This window comes from Bos javanicus, chromosome 10 (genome assembly GCF_032452875.1).
Source record: "Bos javanicus breed banteng chromosome 10, ARS-OSU_banteng_1.0, whole genome shotgun sequence".
In the NCBI taxonomy this organism is placed as follows: domain Eukaryota; kingdom Metazoa; phylum Chordata; class Mammalia; order Artiodactyla; family Bovidae; genus Bos; species Bos javanicus.
Genome location: NC_083877.1, coordinates 14,491,833 through 14,514,144, shown reverse-complemented (window position 1 = coordinate 14,514,144; position 22,312 = coordinate 14,491,833). Strand labels below are relative to the sequence as shown.

Sequence of the window (22,312 nt, the reverse complement as noted above, 5' to 3'; positions counted from 1 at the left end):
AAGGAGATTGAATCAGTAATGTTAAAACGTCCTACAAACAAAGACCAGAACCAGCTGGCTTCACTAGTGAATTCTATACCAAATAGTCAAAGAATAAAGAATACCAATTCTTCTCAAACTCTTCAGAAAAATAGCATAAGAGGGACACTTCCAAACTCATTTTGTGAGGCCAGCATTACCCTGATGCCAAAACCAGACAAAAATATCTGACTCTTCAAAGGAGAAATAAAAGACAGTCTCTTAAATAAATGGTTTTTGAAAAAAATGCACAGCCACACTTTAAAAAATGAAACTGGACCACTATCTTACAACATACACAAAATTTCACTCAAAATGAATTAAAGACTTGCATATAGAACCTGAAGGCATAAAAGCCCCTGAAGAAAACAGAAGGGTTAGTTCCTTGACATCAGTCTTGACAATGATTTTTTTTGGATTTGACATCAAAAGCAAAGGTAACAGGGACTTCCCTGGTAGTCCCATGGTAAACAAAACATCTTGGAATGCAAGGGACATGGGTTCAACCCTTGGTCTGGGAAGATTCCACATGCTGTGGTGCAACTAAGCCTGTGTACACAACTGCTGAAGCCTGCACACCCTAGAGCCTGTGCTCCAGAACAAGAGCAGCCACCACAAGGAGAAGCCTGTGCACTGCAAACAGAGAGCAGTCCTTGCTCATTCCAACTAGAGGAAAAGCCATGTGCTGCAACGAAGACCCATAGCAGCCAAAAAATTAAGTAAAAATAAAAAAGCAGAGGCAACAAAAGCAAAACAAAAACAAAAACAAAAACAAAGCACACACAAGTGGGACTATATCAAACTTAAAAGCTTTGCAGAGCAAGGGAAACCATCAACAAACTGGAAAAGCAACCAAATGAATAAAAGAAAATATTTGCAAATAATGTATCTGATTAAAGTGTGTCTGTCTGTCTGCATGTGTGCTCAGTCGTGTCCAACCGTTTGTGATCCTTTGGACCGTGGAGTCCACCAGACTCCTCTGTCCATGGGATTTTTCAGAAAAGAACACTGGAATGGGTTGCCAATGCTTCCTCTAGGTGATCTTTCTGATCCAGGGATCAAACTCCTGTCTCCTGTCTCTTGGATTGCAGGTGGATTCTATACTCTCTGAGCCATTGGGGAAGCCCCGTTTGATTAAGGGTTAACATCTAAAATATATAAAAAGTTGAGACAACCTAACAGGAAAAAAAAAAAAGTCAACGTGATTGAAAAATGAACAGAGGGTCTGAACAGACATTTTTCTAAACAAGACATACAGATGGCCAACAGGTACATGAAAAGGTGCTCCACATCTCTAATCATCAGAGAAAAGCAAATCTAAACCACAAAAAATGGGCCAAAGAACTAAGTAGACATTTCTCCAAAGAAGACATACAGATGGCTAACAAACACATGAAAAGATGCTCAACATCACTCATTATCAGAGAAATGCAAATCTAAACCACAATAAGATACCACCTCACATCTGTTAGGATGGCTATTATCAAAAAGACAAGAAATAACAACTGCTGGCAAGGATGTGGAGAAAAGGGACCCTGGTCACAGCTGATGGAAATGTAAATTGGTACATGGAAAATGGGCTTCCCTGGTGGCTCAGATGGTAAAGAATCTGCCTGAAGTGCAGGAGACGTGGGTTGGATCCCTGGGTCAGGAAGATCCCCTGGAGAAAGGAATGGCTACCCGCTCCTAGTAGTCTTTCTGCGAAATCCCATGGACAGAGGAGCCTGGTGGGCTACAGTCTGTGGGGTCGCAAAGTGTTGGACACAACTGAGTGACTAACATTTTCACTTTTACTATGGGAAACAGTACGGAGATTCCTCAAAGTATGACAAACAGAGCCACCGTAAGATCCACCAATTCTACCTCTGGGTATTCATTCAAAGGACATAAAACACTCACTCCAAAAGGTATCTGCACCCCCATGTCCACTGCACCATTATCTGTAATAACTGAACAGGGAAACAACCTGAATGTTCATGAATAAAGAAAATGCGGCACATACAGGGTGGTGTATACATATGTACTATATACAATGTGGTATATATAATGAGATACTTTTTGGCCATAAAAAAATGGTATCTTGTCATTTGAGACCACACAAATGGACCTCAAGGGCACTATGCTAACTGAAATAATCAAAAAAAGACAAATACCATGTGATCTCACTTTTCAGAATCTAACAGCAACAACAAGAGCAGCAAAACAAACTCATAGATACAGAGAACAGACTGGTATTTGCTGAGGCAGGAGGGATTTGCAAGGGGGGCAAAATGAGTGAAGGAGTCTAACGTACAAACATCTGTTTTTAAAATAAGTGTGTCACAGGGATGCAATTTAATACACAGAGATTACATTTAATAATACTGTATTACACATTTTAAATTTGCTAAGAGAATAAACCATAAAAGTTCTCATCACAAGAAAAAAATTCTCTATGTCTGTATGGTAACAGATGTTAACTAGGCTTATTTTGGCGATCACTTCATAATATATACAAATATTAAATCATTATGTTGTACACCTGAAACTAATATAATGTTGTATGTCAATTATACCTCAATTTTAAAAAGACATTTTTAAAAAAGGAATGAACTGCTGACATATCCATGTTACTAAATGGATAAACCACAAAACGATTATGCTAAATCAAAGAAGTGAGACAGAAAAGACTTCATGTTATATAAATCTATTTACGTAAAATGTCTAAAAAAGGCAAATCTATAAGTTCAGAAAACAGATTAGTGGTTTCTGGAGGTTGGGGCTAGGAACAGGAACTGAACCCAAGTGGGCATGTGGCTTCCTCTTTGGGATGATGGGAGATGTTCTCAAACGGATTACAGTGATGGCAACACAATTCTCTAACTTATTAAAAACCCCTCACACTTAAAATGGGTGAGTTTTATGATATGTAAGTTACATAACAATAAAGCAGTTTTAAAAATCAGCCCAAACACAATTATTTAACTTCTCCATAATTTCTCCGGTGCTTTGTGATCCCTGTGGTCACCTTCTTACTCTATTTATAACAAATTATAAAACATGAGTTTTTTACACTAATCATACACTGCATATCAATGGTAAAATGGTTATTCCCTCTCAAAACTAACACATTCTAGAAGACCTGATTGTGATTATAAGTATTTTTTAAAAGATACTAAATTTTAAATGTTACTTTTCTGTGTGTAAGATTATTTCCCAAAATGACTAAGGCTATGTATACAAAATGTGAAAACAAATGGGCCAAACATGAAAATTTTGATCAACCAACCATAGTTGCCTCAATAACCTCTAGTACTCCTTTGACTGATTTTCAGGCTGGACTGACTCTTTTTTCTTTCCCCTTCACTGAATTGACCAAATTGACTGTGGAAATTGGTATCATGTTGAGACAAACCCATGTTGCCACCCATAACTGCCTCATGCAGGAAACTATATCCTATCCATGCTGCATCAATTAGCCATTAAACAACCCACACAAACAGCATCAAGCTGAAGCTCGATAATAAAGGCCCACAGGAGCATGTGCTTTCTGCAGCTCTTCACAAAAGGCTCCTCCGCCCACTGCCCAGCCCCCACCCCCAGCACAAGCAGGGGTCAGAGCAGGAGACAACCCTCCACAGGAAATGACTGGGCACCGAGGGGGCTGTTCAAAACAGATAAATAAAATCCCTTTCACAGAACTACGACTGGAGTAATCCAATGCACTTTATATAGGGCTCTATACATCAATTTTAAGTTTAGTTCCAAAGAAAATCACTTTGCATATGTGACTCTATGCTTTCTCTTTTCAGAAAAGGAAATTCATGCAAACTGAGGATTCTGTTTTTGCTGTGGTCTATTCATATCAGGTTCTGGTGATGCGTCTGACTTCTGCTCCCTTCTGGTCTCCATTGTGTCTTATAGTTAAAATGTTTAGTTTGCTCTGTGCTTTCAAGTGGAAGTCTCACTGAACACTTTTAGAAACAGGCACCATGCAATCCTTAAGAACACATGAGCTCAGTTTTTAAAATACAGCATGTGGTTCTCTTGTGGGATGATAATGGAAGCAGAAATAAACTTCTCTTCAATTTTTTCCCTCTATAAAGCAATTACAATATTTTGCTTGAATGCCACGAAACCACTCAGTTTACCAGGAGCTGGAGGACACATTACAGGTCTTCACTCCTGGTAAGCTCTCCTAACACTATGCCAGTGTGCTTCAGCAACCTTCTTTCATTATGTTATTATGTTTAATTGTCTTATGAAAAGACAACTAATATATCTATCTAGTTATTTCTTGGGGACTGCATCCTAATGAATGAGAACAGCAGGTACAATTAAATATAGACTATGATGACACTCTGCGTTACAAATGCATCTGTGCACAACAGGAACACACTTAAGAGAAAACCACAATGCGATATAAAAGGTATTCTAATCATTCCATCACACAGTAAAGGGTAGGCCATACAAATATTCTTGGAAAAGCCTTAAATAAAATTAAGCAGCATACTTAGCCATCCTAAATGGAAGATATTGTCTAGAGTCTCATGATTCAGTTCTGAATAGAAGCAACAAACATTGGTTTTCTCTCTTTATATATGATAAAGGCAGGAGACATGTGGCATTTATAAGACTAATACCAGAGACAAAAAGGCTTAGGCCTCTCAATTCTGCCTTCCTTTTAGTAGTAAGTAAAACAGGTTCCCTTCTAACACAGTGGATCTTAGATCCTACCCAGCAACATTCTCTGGTTGATGCATGGGAAATACCATGTATGGAGGAAGAGGTTCCTGGGAGTCAGAAGGGAACTATATTCTGCCCCCAGCTCTTAACTACCTACTTCCCATGAATCTAAGATACTCCAAGACATAAGATTCCTATGATTACAAAATCTTTTCTTTGAAGAAGGAAAGGAAGCAACAGAATACCACATAAATAAATTATAAGATATATTTTGATTATAGACTTGACTTGGAGTAGCATGTCCAGACGGAGAAGGCAATGGCAACCCACTCCAGTATTCTTGCCTGGAGAATCTAAGGGACAGGGGAGCCTGGTGGGCTGCCGTCTATGGGGTTGCACAGGGTCGGACACGACTGAAGTGACTTAGCAGCAGCAGCAGCAACAGCAGCATGTCCAGAAGACCAACTATGGTAAATTATTCTAAAGCATAACAAAAATTAGGGCAGATTATACTTCTCTGCTGCTGCTGCTAAGTCGCTTCAGTCGTGTCCGACTCTGTGCGACCCCATAGACGGCAGCCCACCAGGCTCCTCCGTCCCTGGGATTCTCCAGGCAAGAACACTGGAGTGGGTTGCCATTTCCTTCTCCAATGCATGAAAGTGAAAAGTCAAAGTGAAGTCGCTCAGTTGTGTCCGACTCTTAGCGACCCCATGGACTGCAGCCTACCATGCTCCTCTATCCATGGGATTTTCCAGGCAAGAGTACTGGAGTGGGGTGCCATCGCCTTCTCTGATACTTCTCTGGCACTTGCTATATGCCAAGCTAAATGCATTTATCATCATATGTATTCTGTAGCTTATTTAATTCTCATCATAACCCTTGAGATAGGTCTATTATTAACCCCATTTTATAGGTGAGTAAATTGAGACTCAAGTTAGTGAAATTACTCGCTCAAAGCCATACAACTAGAGTTTACAATCCTAACTCTTAAACCCTAGCAAAGAGCATTATGTTTATGAGATAAATATCATCTGAATTTGTGGGCTAGGTTACTATCCCAGTTTTGGCCTTGAATAGCTGTGTTGATCTTTATCATATGCTTACTTTAGATTTTTTTCACTTATCACATAAAGTAGATACAGGAGAGAAGATTGAGGAAGGTTCTAACTATTCTCTCGCTTAACCTCTTGCTGCTCATCTTGATAAGCAGTAATTTGAACTATAACATAGCTATTATGTGCCAGAGTGTTGTGATCTCAAAGAGGTTAAAACTGATCCAAAGTCACATAGTTGAGTTGTATTAAGAAGCTGAAGCAGAACTTAAATCTTGATCTGACCCTAAATCTAGAGCTGCTGCTGCTGCTGCTGCTAAGTCGCTTCAGTCATGTCCGACTCTGTTCGACCCTATAGATGGCAGCCTACTAGGCTTCTCTGTCTCTGGGATTCTCCAGGCAAGAACACTGGAGTGGGTTGCCATTTCCTTCTCCAATGCATGAAAGTGAAAAGTGAAAGTGAAGTCGCTCAGTTGTGTCCGACTCCTAGCGACCCCATGGACTGCCGCCTACCAGGCTCCTCAGTCCATGGGATTTTCCAGGCAAGAGTACTGGAGTGGGGTGCCATTGCCTTCTCCAAAATCTAGAGCTACCAACCAGTTATCACTTTTCTCCTGATTCAGTTATTTATCCTTTTTAAGCTTCAGTTTGTTCATCTGATAATGGGAAGACAATGACACCTTCCGTGCAGGGTTATAAAGAAGCTTAAATAAAATGATACACACAAAAGATCTAATACAACAGTACAAATAAGGCACTCAAAAAATAATAACAGTAACAGTAATAATTACCGCATCCAATGGAGAAGAAATTTAATTCCCCAACAGCAAAAGAATGGATTTCATTTCCATGGTGCTGATCACCTTAAATCATGCCTTTAGAGAAAGGGACAGCCATGGAGGTTTAACTGCTTGCTAAACATTCTTGGCAGAATATTCTATCTGAAGATAAATATCTTACTTTAATAACAGAGAGAGGAACAAAGGATGACTTCCAATTCAGCTACACTACAAAAAACTCCAGGAGAAAAAAATTATTCCCAGAAAATGGTGATTCAGTGTATTCACCTAACAAATATACATTGGCACACAATCAGTGTTACAAACATACTGTGGCCTCCAACCCTCTACCAACAGGAACCACCTGGCACACAGCTGCTCTCCCTTTCCCTCTGAAGAAACCCTAAAACTTCATAGTTAGATTAAAAGACAAAGCTGTGAGCAGGGCTTAGTCACTCCAACACGCAACAGACCACAGAGGCCTCATGTTGGCTTGTTGGACAGCGGCTCACCATTAAGGTGAGGGGCATATATTTGGGTGCCATAAAGAACTGTGAGTCAAACACACAATGACAACATAATCTACTTTAAATCCCAATCCCCAGCCAGGCAGAAGCATCTTAGGATAGGTATTTACAGGGGACTAAATTCAGTCTCACTTTTCACTTTCATGCACTGGAGAAGGAAATGGCAACCCGCTCCAGTGTTCCTGCCTAGAGGATCCCAGGGATGGGGGAGCCTGGTGGGCTGCTGTCTATGGGGTTGCAGAGTCGGACACGACTGAAGCGACTTAGCAGCAGCAGCAAATACCCTCTCAGACTATTTGTAATCCCTCCCTGTATTGAACATGACTTCTCTTGCCTAAGATTTTCACTGATACTCATTTTCAGAGAGAAGGGAAAGTGGCTTGCATGACAATCTCCCTGGGTCCTCACCTTCTTAGAAATGTCCTAAAAGGGATGGCTCTGTCTATGATAAATCCCATCACAGATGCACGGGTGAAAGAGAAACTAAGTCCACAATATCAGTCCTCTCTGATTAAGTATACCACCTCAACACAGACAATCATAGAACAACCACATATTCTTTCTTTATTAAGCTTTTTAATTTGAGATAATTGTAGATTCGTATGCAGTTATAAATAAAAGAATACATTCTGTATACCCTCTACCCATTTCCTCCCAATGGTGACATCTTAAAAATCTCTGGTACAATATCACAAATGAGATATTGACACTGATACCATCAGGACAGAGAATGTGCCCATCACCACATCTTTTACAGCCACACCACCTCCTTCCTACACCTGCATCCTCTCATTAGCCTCTGGAAACCACTAATCTACTCTCCATTTTTGTAATTGTCATTTCAAGAATTTTATAAAAATGGAGTCACACAGTATGTAATCTTTTGTGACTAGGTTTTCTTTTTAACTCATAATTCTCTGGAGATTCATCCAGGCTGTGTATATCCAAAGCTCATTCGTTTTTACTGCTGAGTAGTAGTACATGGTGTGAATGGAGTACAGCTTGTTTAACCATTCACTCATAAATGATGTCAGGGCTGTTTCCAGTTTTTGGCTGTTATGAACAAAGCTACTATAAATACTTGTGTACAGCTTTTTGTGTGAACGTAAGTCTTCATTTCTCTGGGATAAATGCCCAGGAGTGCAAGTGCTGGGTCATATGATAGTTGCATGTTTAGATTTTTAAGAAATGTCAAATTGTTTTCCAGCAGGGCTGCATCGTTATACATTCCTATCAGCAGTGTATTAGTGATCTAATTTCTCTGCATCCTTGCCAGCATTTGATGTTATCGCTATTTTTAAAATTCTGGCAGGTGTGTAGTAGTACCTTGCTGTGGCTTTAATTTGCATTATCTTAACAGCTAATGATGCTGAAATCCTCTCCTGTGCTTATCTGCCATTTGTATATCCTCTTCAGTGGAATGTTTCTTCTAATATTTTATTTTATATTGGGATTATTTGGGGGCGTGCTGTTGAGTTTTGATAGTTGTTTATATACCCTAGACATACAATCTTTAAAAAAACACTTTTAAGGAATGCTATATGGGGTTTCCTGTCTTGAAAATCATTACCAGAAATACAGAAATTCCTAGTGATTACTCAAGGGAAAGAGAATGAATGAGCAAAGTGGGGAAGGAGGCTTAATTTTTAGAGATGCTCATTTATGTGTGGCAAGTAACAGATACTTGCCAGGTTATGTATATCCAACATAAAATCAACAACCCAGAGTCATTGAACTAGTTTGTTTGCTTCAGTTAATGGGCTAAACCTTTTTTTTTTTTCCCTCCAAAAACACAAGTGCTCATAAGTTACAATCTACTACATCACTGGCATATGATTAATGTATACATCTAAAGGATACTATTTAAAGGATTTGAACAGGAGCCTAGCTATAACTGTGCTTCCACCATGAGCACTTAACATATGCTTAACATAAACGCCTCCTTCCAGACACATTTGATTAAGCGGTCACAAAGCCCAGGGAAGGAGCCTGTGCATGCCAGTCCTCTCATCATCACATAATACAACATAAAACCAACTGGGGATGGTTTCTTTTAAAACGTCTTGGGTTGCTCAAACCAGTCTTTTTAAAACCTGTGTTTGGTCCTCTAGATAGCAAAAATAAAACTCACGTATGGGTAAGCACCAACTATGTAAAACTCTGCAAAAGAGGTTATGAAAGTCTGTGTATGTTACATTTCTTCATACAATACTTCAAGTTAACCAGGTGAGTTTCCTATTGATAGAAATGTTTTCCAACAATCCTTTCCCTAAAGAATCCAGCAAATGATCATTCCTAACTTTTCCCCATCACAATTTCCAACTTTTAAATACACTAAGGTATTCTTTTAACACTACCACCTTGATATCAAAGCTCATTTCCTAAGGAATTCAGAGGTTTTACTTCTACAAGTTCATTCCTTTTCTTTCATTTAATAAATGAAACATAACTTGGAATATAACATAAATATTCTTATAACACTCTAAGTTTTAAAATTTACACTGATCTCACTTAAAAGGTATTAGCAAATATACATAACATTCACCTGCCTACACTCTTCTATGTTATCAGCCTCCAATTCTCTTACACATTCCTTCCTTAAAAAGGGTGCCCTTGAGGGGGACCTTCTTGTACATTCTGGTGGCAACTTCTTGTGGAACTACAATTAATTCAAAATAGAAATTTTTTTTTTAATTCCTTTGTTTTCCACCTAAGTTGTGACTCTATATGTCCTTTCTGTAACTTTTTGTTCATGATAATATTTTATTTTCAATATACTTTACAATTTAAAAACTTTTTCCCCATAAAGAGTTTATCTTTTGATTTGATTCCATCAGTTTGATTTAGAAAGCAACCATATTCTTAGATAAGCCACACTGCTTTAATTCTCAATTATTTGTCTGCATTTAAGCCTCTTTAGTTCTAAAATATTTATTTCCTAGAGTTCCCCATTTTGAAGGAACACAAAATAGTCTGTACACATTAAGTACTTAGAACAGGGCCTAGTACACAGTAAGCACCTAATTAATATTCATTACTGTTATTATTACTATTATTACAATTTTCATAGAAAAGCTACTCTCAGGGATTTTCATTTGTTTTCTTTCTTCTCCATACCTCACTTGCTTTGTACCTTGTTAAGATATCATATTTCCTTCTGTTACAAAGCAAAGAATCCAGAATCCTGGTGCTTGTCAGAACCTGAATGATCATCCGGCCATCCTCTCATCATATATATGAGGAAACTGATGCCTAGAGAGCAGGAGTCACCTGCTGTTCCAGGGTCACACAATGAGGCAATCGGTCAACAGGACTGGACTGGGAATTTACATAAAACCTATTCCCTCTTAGAAATTGAACTTTTAAAACTGCCCAAGTCAGGCCAATTCAGTGGTGCACATTTGCAGTTCTTAAATAATATCTGAGGGGAAAAAAATGGGTTAACAAAGGAAAGAAAAATCTGTCCAATTTCTAGATGCTCTAAATTGTTGACCAAGGACAACAGCAACTTTCTTCTCTTTTCCTTCCTTTTCCCCCTGCTCCCTTTCTTTTGCCACCCCCTCTCTTTCTGACATTGCAAACCTTGAGGGTTTCCTTTTTTTGTCTTTCAAGCTAGTGAGTTGCTAGACCAAACTTAGGTAGGATTTTTCAGGCGTTACAAGATATGGTAATAAAGACAGAATCAACCAGACCCCTTGAAAGAATGGTCTGTCTCTTTAGGCAGGGAAATCTCTTTCTAAAGTAGAAATTCCACTGCACTGCTAAGAACTAAGAGATTGCCTTTTTTCTCTTCCTTTTTTAAAGAAAGTTTGATTTACTGAGGTATTGGGTTGGTCCAATATAATTTACAGTAAAATTCATCCTCTCTAGATGTGTAAGTTTAAGTGTTCTAACAAACATGTACAGTCATATAACCATCACCAAAATCAAGATATAGAACATTTGCAACATCTCCCCAAAGTCCCTCACAGCTCTACAGTCAACTCTTCCTCTACCTTGGGCAACCACCAATGTGTTTTCCATCCTTATAGCTTTGCCTTTTCCAGAATGTCATGGAAGTGGAATGACACAACAGGTAGCCCTTTGAGTCTGGCTTCTTCCACTGAGCATAAGGAAGCGGGATGCATCTGTGTCACTGCATGAATCAGCAGTTTCTTCCCTATTATTGTTGAGTAGTATTCCATGTAGGGATGTACTACAGTCTATTTATTCACCAGCTAAAAGACACTTAAGTCATTTCCAGTTTGGAGCTATTACACATAAAGCCATATGGCATGGGACTGCCAAATCACTTTGGAGGACAGTATCAAACTTGACAAAGGAGGCAAGAATATACAATGGATTAAAGACAATCTCTTTAACAAGTGGTGCTGGGAAATCTGGTCAACCACTTGTAAAAGAATGAAACTAGACACTTTCTAACACCATACACAAAAACAAACTCAAAATGGATTAAAGATCTAAACGTAAGACCAGAAACTATAAAACTCCTAGAGGAGAACATAGGCAAAACACTCTCCGACATACATCACAGCAGGATCCTCTATGACCCACCTCCCAGAATATTGGAAATAAAAGCAAAAATAAACAAATGGGACCTAATTAACCTTAAAAGCTTCTGCACATCAAAGGAAACTATTAGCAAGGTGAAAAGACAGCCTTCAGAATGGGAGAAAATAATAGCAAATGAAACAACCGACAAACAACTAATCTCAAAAATATACAAGCAACTCCTACAGCTCAACTCCAGAAAAATAAACGACCCAATCAAAAAATGGGCCAAAGAACTAAATAGACATTTCTCCAAAGAAGACATACAGATGGCTAACAAACACATGAAAAGATGCTCAACATCACTCATTATCAGAGAAATGCAAATCAAAACCACTATGAGGTACCATTTCACACCAGTCAGAATGGCTGCGATCCAAAAGTCTACAAATAATAAATGCTGGAGAGGGTGTGGAGAAAAGGGAACCCTCTTACACTGTTGGTGGGAATGCAAACTAGTACAGCCACTATGGAGAACAGTGTGGAGATTCCTTAAAAAACTGGAAATAGAACTGCCTTATGATCCAGCAATCCCACTGCTGGGCATACACACTGAGGAAACCAGAAGGAAAGAGACACGTGTACCCCAATGTTCATCGCAGCACTGTTTATAATAGCCAAGACATGGAAGCAACCTAGATGTCCATCAGCAGATGAATGGATAAGAAAGCTGTGGTACATATACACAATGGAGTATTACTCAGCCATTAAAAAGAATACATTTGAATCAGTTCTAATGAGGTGGATGAAACTGGAGCCTATTATACAGAGTGAAGTAAGCCAGAAGGAAAAACATAAATACAGTATACTAACGCATATATATGGAATTTAGAAAGATGGTAACAATAACCCTACGAGACAGCAAAAGAGACACTGATGTATAGAACAGTCTTATGGACTCTGTGGGAGAGGGAGAGGGTGGGAAGATTTGGGAGAATGGCATTGAAACATGTAAAATATCATGTATGAAACGAGTTGCCAGTCCAGGTTCGATGCACGATGCTGGATGCTTGGGGCTGGTGCACTGGGACGGCCCAGAGGGATGGTATGGGGAGGGAGGAGGGAGGAGGGTTCAGGATGGGGAACACATGTATACCTGTGGTGGATTCATTTTGATATTTGGCAAAACTAATACAATTATGTAAAGTTTAAAAATAAAATAAAATTAGAAAAAAAAAAAAAGTTAAACACACACACACACACACACAAAAACAAAGTGGCTGGACCACTTCATATTCCTACCAGCAATGTATGAGAGTCCAGTTGCTCCGTATTCTTTGTCAGCACTTGGCATTACCAGTTTTTTCCTTAATTTTAAAGAAAGTCTCTCTTTTAGCAGGAAAAAAATGTGGCAGGAAACATTTTTATCACATTGAGCTATTGTTGAAAGTTGAAGCAATTTTAGCTCCTCTCTTCCTCTTAAAATCCCTAAGTAACCCACCCAGAAATTCTAACTCTACATTTATATATATATTCAGAACCTGACCACTTCTCCACATCTTCACAACTGAGCCTCTATAACCCACCTGGTTACCGTGACACTGCCTAACAGCTGACAGCACCCTCTCTCATGTCCTCAGTGTGACACACTGACCTCCCTGCTGTTCCATGAGCACATTATGCACCTCCCACTGGTATCTTCTGCTCTGTTCTCCCATATACCTTCCCGGCTAGTAACTCTCTTCCTTTAAGCCTTCGCTTCAATCTCATCTCTGTGAGGCCTACCTGCTGAACACTGCAACCCGTCTTTTGCCTCCCCTAAGTTTCATCTACGTTTTCTTTTCTTTATATTAATGACTACCCTCTAACATACTCTATACTTATTTATTTTTATTATGTTCATTATTTATGGATGGCTTCCCAACCTAGAATATAAGTTCCACGAGTGTCAGAATCTTTTGTTTTATGTAAATCAATATATTCCAACTAGATAGACAAGTGCCTAGAACACAGTTGAGATAAAAAGTTGCTCAATGAAAAAACTAAAAACATTGGCTTTGGAGCAACAGACACAGAATACAGACTTATGGACATGGGGAAAGGGAAGGAGAGGGTGAGATGTATGGAGAGGAACATGGAAACATATATTACCATATGTAAAATAGATAGCCAACGGGAATTTGCTGTATGGCTCAGGAAACTCAAACGGGGGGTCTGCATCGACCTAGAGGGGTGGGATGGGGAGGGAGATGGGAGGGAGGCTCAAGAGGGAGAGGACATATGTACATCTATGGCTGAGTCATGTTAAGGTTTGACAGAAAACAGCAAAATTCTGTAAAGCAATTATCCTTCAATTAAAAATAATTTTAAAAAACTGGCTTTGGTGTCTATGACAACACCAACTGGAAGATAAGTATTGAGGCTGGAGTTATAAAAAAATAATAAGAGGAGTAGAAAATAAAATTTCTAACATGTATATTGAAACCACGAGACTTAGTTTCTCCAAACATAAATCTATTTGGGCAGCATTCACATTCAGAGTAATACAACTATATATATATATATATATATATTATATGAGACAGCTCTCCTATTAGAGAAAATTAATGAAACTAACCAGGATTGTATATGCAAAAAATATCCTGGGACACCAACTATCTAGGCTTTTTTCTTTCTATAAACTTCTCCATCTGTGTAAGACTGCCCCAGCCTGACTGCCAATTTTATTTTCTTAATCCAAGTTCTATTCTCATTACCGTTCCATTTCTATTTTTTATCCTCAGGGAAACACAGAGCAGTTACTGCCAGGGCATTCTCACATCTTCCAAAGAAATGGCATAGGTGTTAATCTTGTATTTATGTTTGATGTGGGTAATGATGGCTGTGACTGGAGCTGTAGGTTTATTAATATGCAGGGCTCTCACCTCATTAGTGGCGATGTATGTTTTGAAGTTAAGCTGCAATATTTGCTGTAATGTTGGATCTGGCCTAACAGACTTTCTCACTGTTCATTTTCTTTGTTTTTACTCAGTCAGTACATGCTATGCTTACAGGGCTCACACAAATGCTTTTTAATAAAGACAATTTTTTTCCACAGTAGTTAATCTTGGTGGATGTTTCAAACAGTTTTAATAATTATGTCTTCATGTGATATCACATGCTTTTCTTGAAGAAAAGATTTTCATAATTTTTGACCTAGTAATACAAAGTAGAATAAACTCTCTCCCTGGATTGATTTGGAAATGAGATAAGCTTATTAACAGAATAAAGTGGTTAATTCTAATAATGCTGCTGCTACTGCTGCTAAGTCTCTTCAGTCGTGTCCAACTCTGTGTGATCCCATAGACGGCAGCCCACCAGGCTCCCCCATCCCTGGGATTCTCCAGGCAAGAACACTGGAGTGGGTTGCCATTTCCTTCTCCAATAATTCTAATAATAGTTATTATATAATTAAAACATACCTGCACTAGTAATATCTGATAGTTTATAAAAACTTTCGTATATATCACATCAACTAGATTGTTAAAAGAACAAAATAAACATCAGTAAAACCTGATTGAATATAATATATGATGATCCCCTATGGGTTGGTGGGATCTTGTACACTTCAATTCCTAAAAAAATTTCCACTTTACACAATACACAAATAAACTGACCTGCACCAGACTAACAAGGCCCACAGGACGGACGGGTGGCCCATCACTGCTGCTGCTCAGGCTTTGTCCTGCTCTACAGTCCTCATGGGGTTTTGCTCTATAGGAAAGGCTCAATTTTCAACAGCTTGTCTGGAAGCCATTAACTATCTTTTACAATATAAACTCCACAATATATTATATACTTCTATATGCATAATTTTTTTTAACAGTCACAAATCCAGGACCACTGTACTTCAGGGAAGCCACTGAAATGTGAGAGACAGTTTGTCCTCTTTACTGAATACATATCCATTTCTTAGTCTTCTGAAATTTGTGTTCCTGAGTATAAGGATCCTGGCTTTTAGGGACAGCGGTTGGTGAGGAAGAAGCCAACTGTCAGAGGAGAATACAGGTACTTAGGCAAGACAAAGGAAAGGAGGCTTAGCCCGCTCATGAGTGTTTGCCTTTCCCTGTCTTCATTTCGCTCTGTCTTCTCACAGCGCTTGTACCAGGCTCCCCGCAGCCCCTGCCAGAGAAGGACCACTGTCTTTGATTTGACAGCATGAAACATATTCAGCTAGAACTCCCCTCACCATTCATTTCGAGAAAGCAAAAACAAGGATATGTGCTTTTATGAAGGTACAGCAATAAGCCTATACAGCATAAGTGTATAAAAAAAGTATATTACCTATTTAATTGCCTTAGCTGAACTTAAAAGCTCTGATCTTTAATTGCCTGATTGAACTGATCTAGAAAGCTACAATTTTTTAATCAAGGAGAAAATTAAATAGCTTTTGGTAAATATAAAGGCATCTTTAATCTTATTTTTATGAAATCCAAGTTATTAAATATGGACAAAACCTCTAAAATATTAAGTTAACAACTACTCAATCTAGAGTAAATTTCTCATTACAAAGCTTTACAAAAGTCTCCTGGGACACGTGGCTTCTTCCACTTTCCAGTAAAAAACATGTACTTTTAAATCCAGAAGGTAAAATTTCCACAAATAACAATGAAACTCAAAAGCTAAACATACATATTTAATAAGGTAAACTACGACAGCACACTGTTTCTATAGCTGAGGACCCATAATTACTGGGGAATAACTGTCCATCTGCACCGTAATTCATCAGTCTTTGCATTGAGAGAGACACAGACGCACATTCACTTATTGATACTTACTTAACACTGAATATATACCCATTACTATACATAAAATAGATAACCAACAAGGAACTACTCTATAGTACAGGGAACTATACTCAATATTTTGTAATAACCTATAAGGGAAAAGAATCTGTATATCTTTGTACAAATCTGTGTATATTTGTGTAAAATCTGTGTATGAATGAATCATCTTGCTGTATCCTACACAACATCGTATACCTGAACATTGAACACAACACACTGAATACCTGAACACAACATCGTAAATCAACTGTACTTCAGTTAAACAAATAAATTAAAAAAATGGAAACTCCTTGAGAGGGTTAGTGGGCCCACTACCAGAATCCCCACTTAGCCTCTCACCGATAACCTTGACCCATAACCAGTGGCATCTTATAGTGGTTACTCTCTGTGGGAACTGGACTGGCTAGCACAGACTGAAAAGAGAAGTGCAGGCTTAGGATTCCTTTTTGAAACTTCTATGACCTTAATCAGTCAAACCACTAACGCCCTCATACATCACTGATCAAAGAACCCTTCTCAGCCCAAACTGCATCCAGAGCTGGGGAGAAGGACCTACCTGCCTCTGAGAGGCTTTGCTCAGCCACACTTGCCCACAGGGACACAGAGTGGTTGCACAGGACTCTAACCAACTCTTCAGTCTTTATTTTTAGATGCAGACATAAATCCATTAGACATGTCTATCAAGACACCATTTCAAATGAAAAATTCCATTATTCTTCCAGACAAAAAGTGAAGCTAAAACCAATGGTTTTAAAGAAGAAAAACAAAGATGACTGCAGAATAACTGAATAGCATTTCCCTATCTACTATAGTTCTTAGTGCTACTAAGAGTCCGCATAGAAAGTTATTATAAGTGAGAATTCCCTATAAGCCAGAATTATGTTGTATGCCCAGAGTACAGGATGAGCCTAAGGGTCACTTTAATAATAACATTTGCATTTCCATGGCAAAGGCCTTTAAATTAAGGTTCTGCTGCTGAGCACTGATGACTTCCTTGAGTTCCTTTGTCAAAAGGATAGCAGATGTTCATAAAAATCAATAAAATGACAAGAACTGACCACTGTGCTAACTCCTATTAAAATGGCTATAACCACTTTATGGGTTTGCAAGTGTGGGGCAGTTGGAGTACAGGGGAGGAATATAAGTCATATTACATTAAAGACTGTTCTCTTTTAATCCTGGGGAGAAAATGCTCCACTTTTTCTCACCCACCAGATGTACTAACATGTTTATTTATTCCCAGGAAGAATAATTCTGACACAGTTAGTTCACTCTCTCTACATGTAACTTTTGTACCAACTATATACTCAGAAATAGAGTGGACTGGCTTTAAAGAAAAACTTGGTTTATAATTCCATTTAATCAGCATAAACACCTTCAAGAACTGAACTGAAAGTTTTGCATGTCAATATCTACATACCCTCTCCAAAAGAGGAAGGAGAATTTAAACAAAAATTTGCAATCACTAGGATATTAAAACTACAACCACAATCACAACAAAAAACCCTTAGTGACAGATGTGATGCTACAACTGCAGGCATCGGTTGTTTTCTCTCTCATAGCTTATACCTTAAAAACAAACAAAACTTTCCCTTAATCACATCTAATGTGTATGCTGTTGCATTCTCCAAATGTGCATAAAGCTAGGCTGAACAGATGTGTAAACTTAAACAGTAGTTACTAACATTAGGCCAACTTGCAGTTGCTTTTTTATAGTCTGTTTCTCACTTAATAATTTGCTCCAAATGAATTCAGACATTTTGGGAATATTAAAAAGTGCGAAAGGAGGTTCCTTTTGCAACATTCAACAGTTACCTGGTAATTCTTTTCATGCATTCTGTTAATAGACTTAGGAGACTAATTGCTGATGCATTCACCAATTCCTTCAAGTTTCACTTTCAAGGTCTGTGAAGCTGCCTCTTAAGAAACAGTGCATGAGGATAATTGAAATGTTAACAAAAGGAAGGGATACAACTGCTAGAAAGTGAAGGCTTTTCATTAACTAGAGTTAAGAAAAATAAGATCCTGTCATTTCCAAATACTGTGAAATACCATTTTATGTGTTTCGTAAACATCATTCACAAAAAAAATATAATACCAAGTATATAATCTATATCAGAGCTGTTAAGGAATAAAATTTTTTAAAAATAACATTTATGAAGGCGCCATCTTACTATCAAATATATCACCTGGCTTAAATATGAGATCATCTAATTCACTTTAAAAATCAAGGTTTCCAGAGAGCCCCCCACCCTACCCCCAAATAAGTCAGAGCTCATAAGCTCAGTACATACCTCTATGTAAAATCTTTAAACTCCACAAATAAGTAAGGCCTTTAACAACCTAAATTTAAGAAAGAGAAAACGGGTCAATGATGGTTTTTATGAGGAATTTTCCACATTTAAACACACAATCATATCCACCATAATTTCTTCCTTCAAAAGTCTGTTAACCAACAAGCATTTACTGAACACCTTCCGTGCCGGGCACTGTAGGGATACTGAATGTACAAGCTACAGGCTCCTTCACTTAATAAACTCACAATGTTCTGAGGATAATGTACGAAAGAAACGAGTATGTGCGCACACAGAGCGACTCGGGAGTCCAGTCACACCAAAGTTCTCAGTGCTAGTGTACGGGGGGAGGACAGGGAAAAGGGACACAGATTCTCACTTATTTTCTATACTTCTGCATATGAAAAAAAAGTTAAGTCATGACATTTATGACCAAGGAGAGACATTCCTTTTCATATTTACTTTTAACTGAAGGATAATTGCTTTTACAGTATTGTGTTGGGATTTCTGCCAAATATCAACATGAATCAGCCATAGGTATACCTATGTCCCCTCTCTCTTGAATCTCCCTCCCACCAAGGAGAGACATTTTTAAAAACTTAACTAATGAAGGCAATGGATGGAGTAAAGGCTGCTTCCCCTAACAACAGTCAGGAGGGCTTTATTGAAGTGCCAGGCTCTGAGCAGCAGATCCCACTGATGTGAGGAAAAGTGGAAAAAGCATTCAGGCCAAGGTAAAAACATATGATCAGAGTGTTGGGGCAGTGTAGTTTTCAAAAACATCAAGGTCATGAACGACAAAGAAACACTGAGACACTGTTCTAGATTAACAGAGACTAAAGAGACATGACAACTATTATAATGTATAATCCTAGACTGGATGCTGGACAAGAAAACTTTTTCTTGTGGTCTATAAAGGGTATTATTAGACAACTGGCAAAACCTGAATAAGGACGGTTGATTAGGTAATAATGATGTATCAGTGCTAATTTTCTGATTTTGATCAGTATATAGAGGTGATTTAAAAGAATATACTTGTTCTTAAGAAAAATACACCTGGAATATTTAGGAGTAAAAGGTCATGACACTTACAACTTATTCTCAAATGTTTCAGGAAAACTATATAGGGACCTCCCTGGTGGTCCAGTGGTTAAGAATTCACCTATCAATGCAGGGGACACAGATTTAATGCCTGGTCTTGGAAGATCCCACGTGCTGCAAGACAAGTAAGCCTGTGTGCCAAGCTGCTGAGCCCATGTGTCACAACTACTGAAGCCCGTGCACCCTAGAGCCTGTGCTCCATGAAAAGACAGCCACCGCGATGGGAAGCCTGTGCACCACAACTAGAGAGTAGCCCCCACCTGATGAAACTAGAGAAAGTCTGAGCACAGCAACAAAGACCTAGCATAGCCAAAAATAAAAGTAAATGATAAAATTAAAAAATTTTAAATGTGTGTGTGTGCGCGTGTGTGCGCGTGTGTGTGTGTGTTTAGTAGTTGTGGTGCACAGGCTTAGTGCGTGCTCAGTCACTTCAGTCGTGTCTGACTCTTTGTGACTCCATGGACTATAGCCTGCCAGGCTTCTCTGTCAAGGCATTCTCCAGGCAAGAATACTGCAGTGGGCTGCCATGCTCTTCTCCAGGGGCTCTTTCCAACCTGGGGATCGAACTTGCATCCACCTGTGTCTCCTGTCTTGCAGGCAGATACTTTGTCCACTGAGCCACCTGGGAAGCCCATGTTGTGGCTCAGACTACCAAGGATCTGCCTGCAAGGCAGGAGACCTGGGTTTGATCCCTGGATCGGGAAGATCCCCTGGACATGGGCATCGCAATTCACTCCAATATTCTTGCCTGGAGAATCGCATGGACAGAGAAGTCTGGTGGGCTGTAGTCCATGGGGTTGCACAGAGTTGGACACGACTGAACAACTAACACACACACAAACATACATATGTTTAAGCAAATGTGGTTAATTGTTAACAGTTGGGGGGTTTGGGTGAAGCATCTTTGGGAATTCTTAGTATTTCCAAATAGTAGTTTTCTGGAAGTTTAAAATTATTCCAAAATAAAAACTTTCCCCTAAAACATTTTAAATGACATTAGGGTAGAAAACAACAAAGTGTGTCAAGATGATGATCCTCACAAGCCATTCTGACCGGCTGCTGCAAGCCTGTGTGTGGAAGCATAATATCAAAAGGGCACGTAAAAGAAATAAAGAGAGAAAATAAAACCGTCTGGGTTAGATTTTGGATTTTTAAAATTTAATAGCCCGAATTAAGAATAATTAGTTGAGTAAGATACTGAAAAGAAGATGTTTCTGAGACCTTAAGTACATGGGGGACAGTGCTACCTTCTATGTGGGAAATTTAATCATTAAAAGTCTCAAAAGTCTTTATATAGAAGGTGTTATAAAAGGAGATGCATATGTTTTTGTTCATACCCACTGGTCCTGTATGCACATGAGTGTGAACTTCACAACCTGAAGGCTGACCATTCATAACTAGGTATCAGATACAAAGGACACACCACTATTATTAAAGATTTGCGGCAAGAATTTGTAAACGTCCATCATAATAGACATTTTTAGGTGAGTCAGGAATATAAGAAAAACTACCATTATGAGAATTAATTGGCAATTTACATATCTTGAGAATGATGAAAAGAGGGTTGGGGCTAAATATGCAAGGATTTTAGTTGATCAAAAAAGATTAAGAGCAATATTAAAAATAGAAATATAAAGGGGAAAACAATTTATAAATACGAAAAATGCAGAAGATAAAATCTATATCAATTAATGCTGAGCAGAAGTTAACATATTTAATTATTCTGAGTGGAATGTACTCCTGAAAAATTTGCTAATGCATTATAATCAATTCTATGATATATTTGTCTATTTTAAGAGAACAGAATACATATCTATAGCAAATTATTTCTTCCAGAATTCAGACTAAGTGGCATTACAATAAAACACATGTACTCTGAACAGTAAGATAATTAAAAAAAGAAAATATTAAAATAGCAATAACTAACACAGAAGGAATAAACAGGACAAAAATATTTCCTTAAATGCTTGTAAAAAAATAACATCAACAATAAAAACAATATCTTCTTTGAGCAAAGGACAAGGTCATCTTATTTAGTAATCACCCTCTGAGTTCTGGAAACAAGGTTAAATTTCTCAACATAAGCTTAGTTGAATATTATAAAGCTTTCCCATTAAACATAGCTCACCACTAAAAATTAGTCCCACAGAAAATGAATAATCAGAAAACATACAAGGTGAAGTCAATCCACCATATTCAGATTACTGGGCAGAAAAAAGTAAAACAAATACTGATTTTATGATACTTGCTAAAATTAAAAGTTTTATTGGAGATTCAAAAAAGAAAATATTCTTCCAACTTTGCCAAAATAGACTACATTTTCCTTTAGAAGAAAAATAAGTGTACAGGGAGCTAGCAATCTGTTCATTGAAAACCTAGAGGGTATTATTGGTATTCAGTAAGCCAGGTTTCACAACAATGGCTTGACGAAGCCTTGACACTAAAAGTGCTCATATCTGCTGTCAATCACTCACTGCTTGACACGTCAAGTGCACATCGTTTCAGGGACGACTTCCATCAACATGAGCACTCACAGTGCACAGTGTCACTGCTTCAGAA

The 22,312-nt window shown here is 38.3% G+C and overlaps 1 protein-coding gene across 2 annotated transcripts in view; it reads right to left on the bottom strand.

The window, feature by feature from the left end:
• Positions 1 to 22,312, bottom strand: part of MAP2K5 (mitogen-activated protein kinase kinase 5) — a 271,699-nt gene that overhangs the window by 133,816 nt on the left and 115,571 nt on the right. For both annotated transcript variants that reach the window (XM_061430173.1, XM_061430172.1), the window contains exon 13: positions 18,653 to 18,701. In XM_061430173.1, the coding sequence (XP_061286157.1) occupies positions 18,653 to 18,701 (49 nt within the window). The remainder of the gene's footprint in view (positions 1 to 18,652; positions 18,702 to 22,312) is intronic.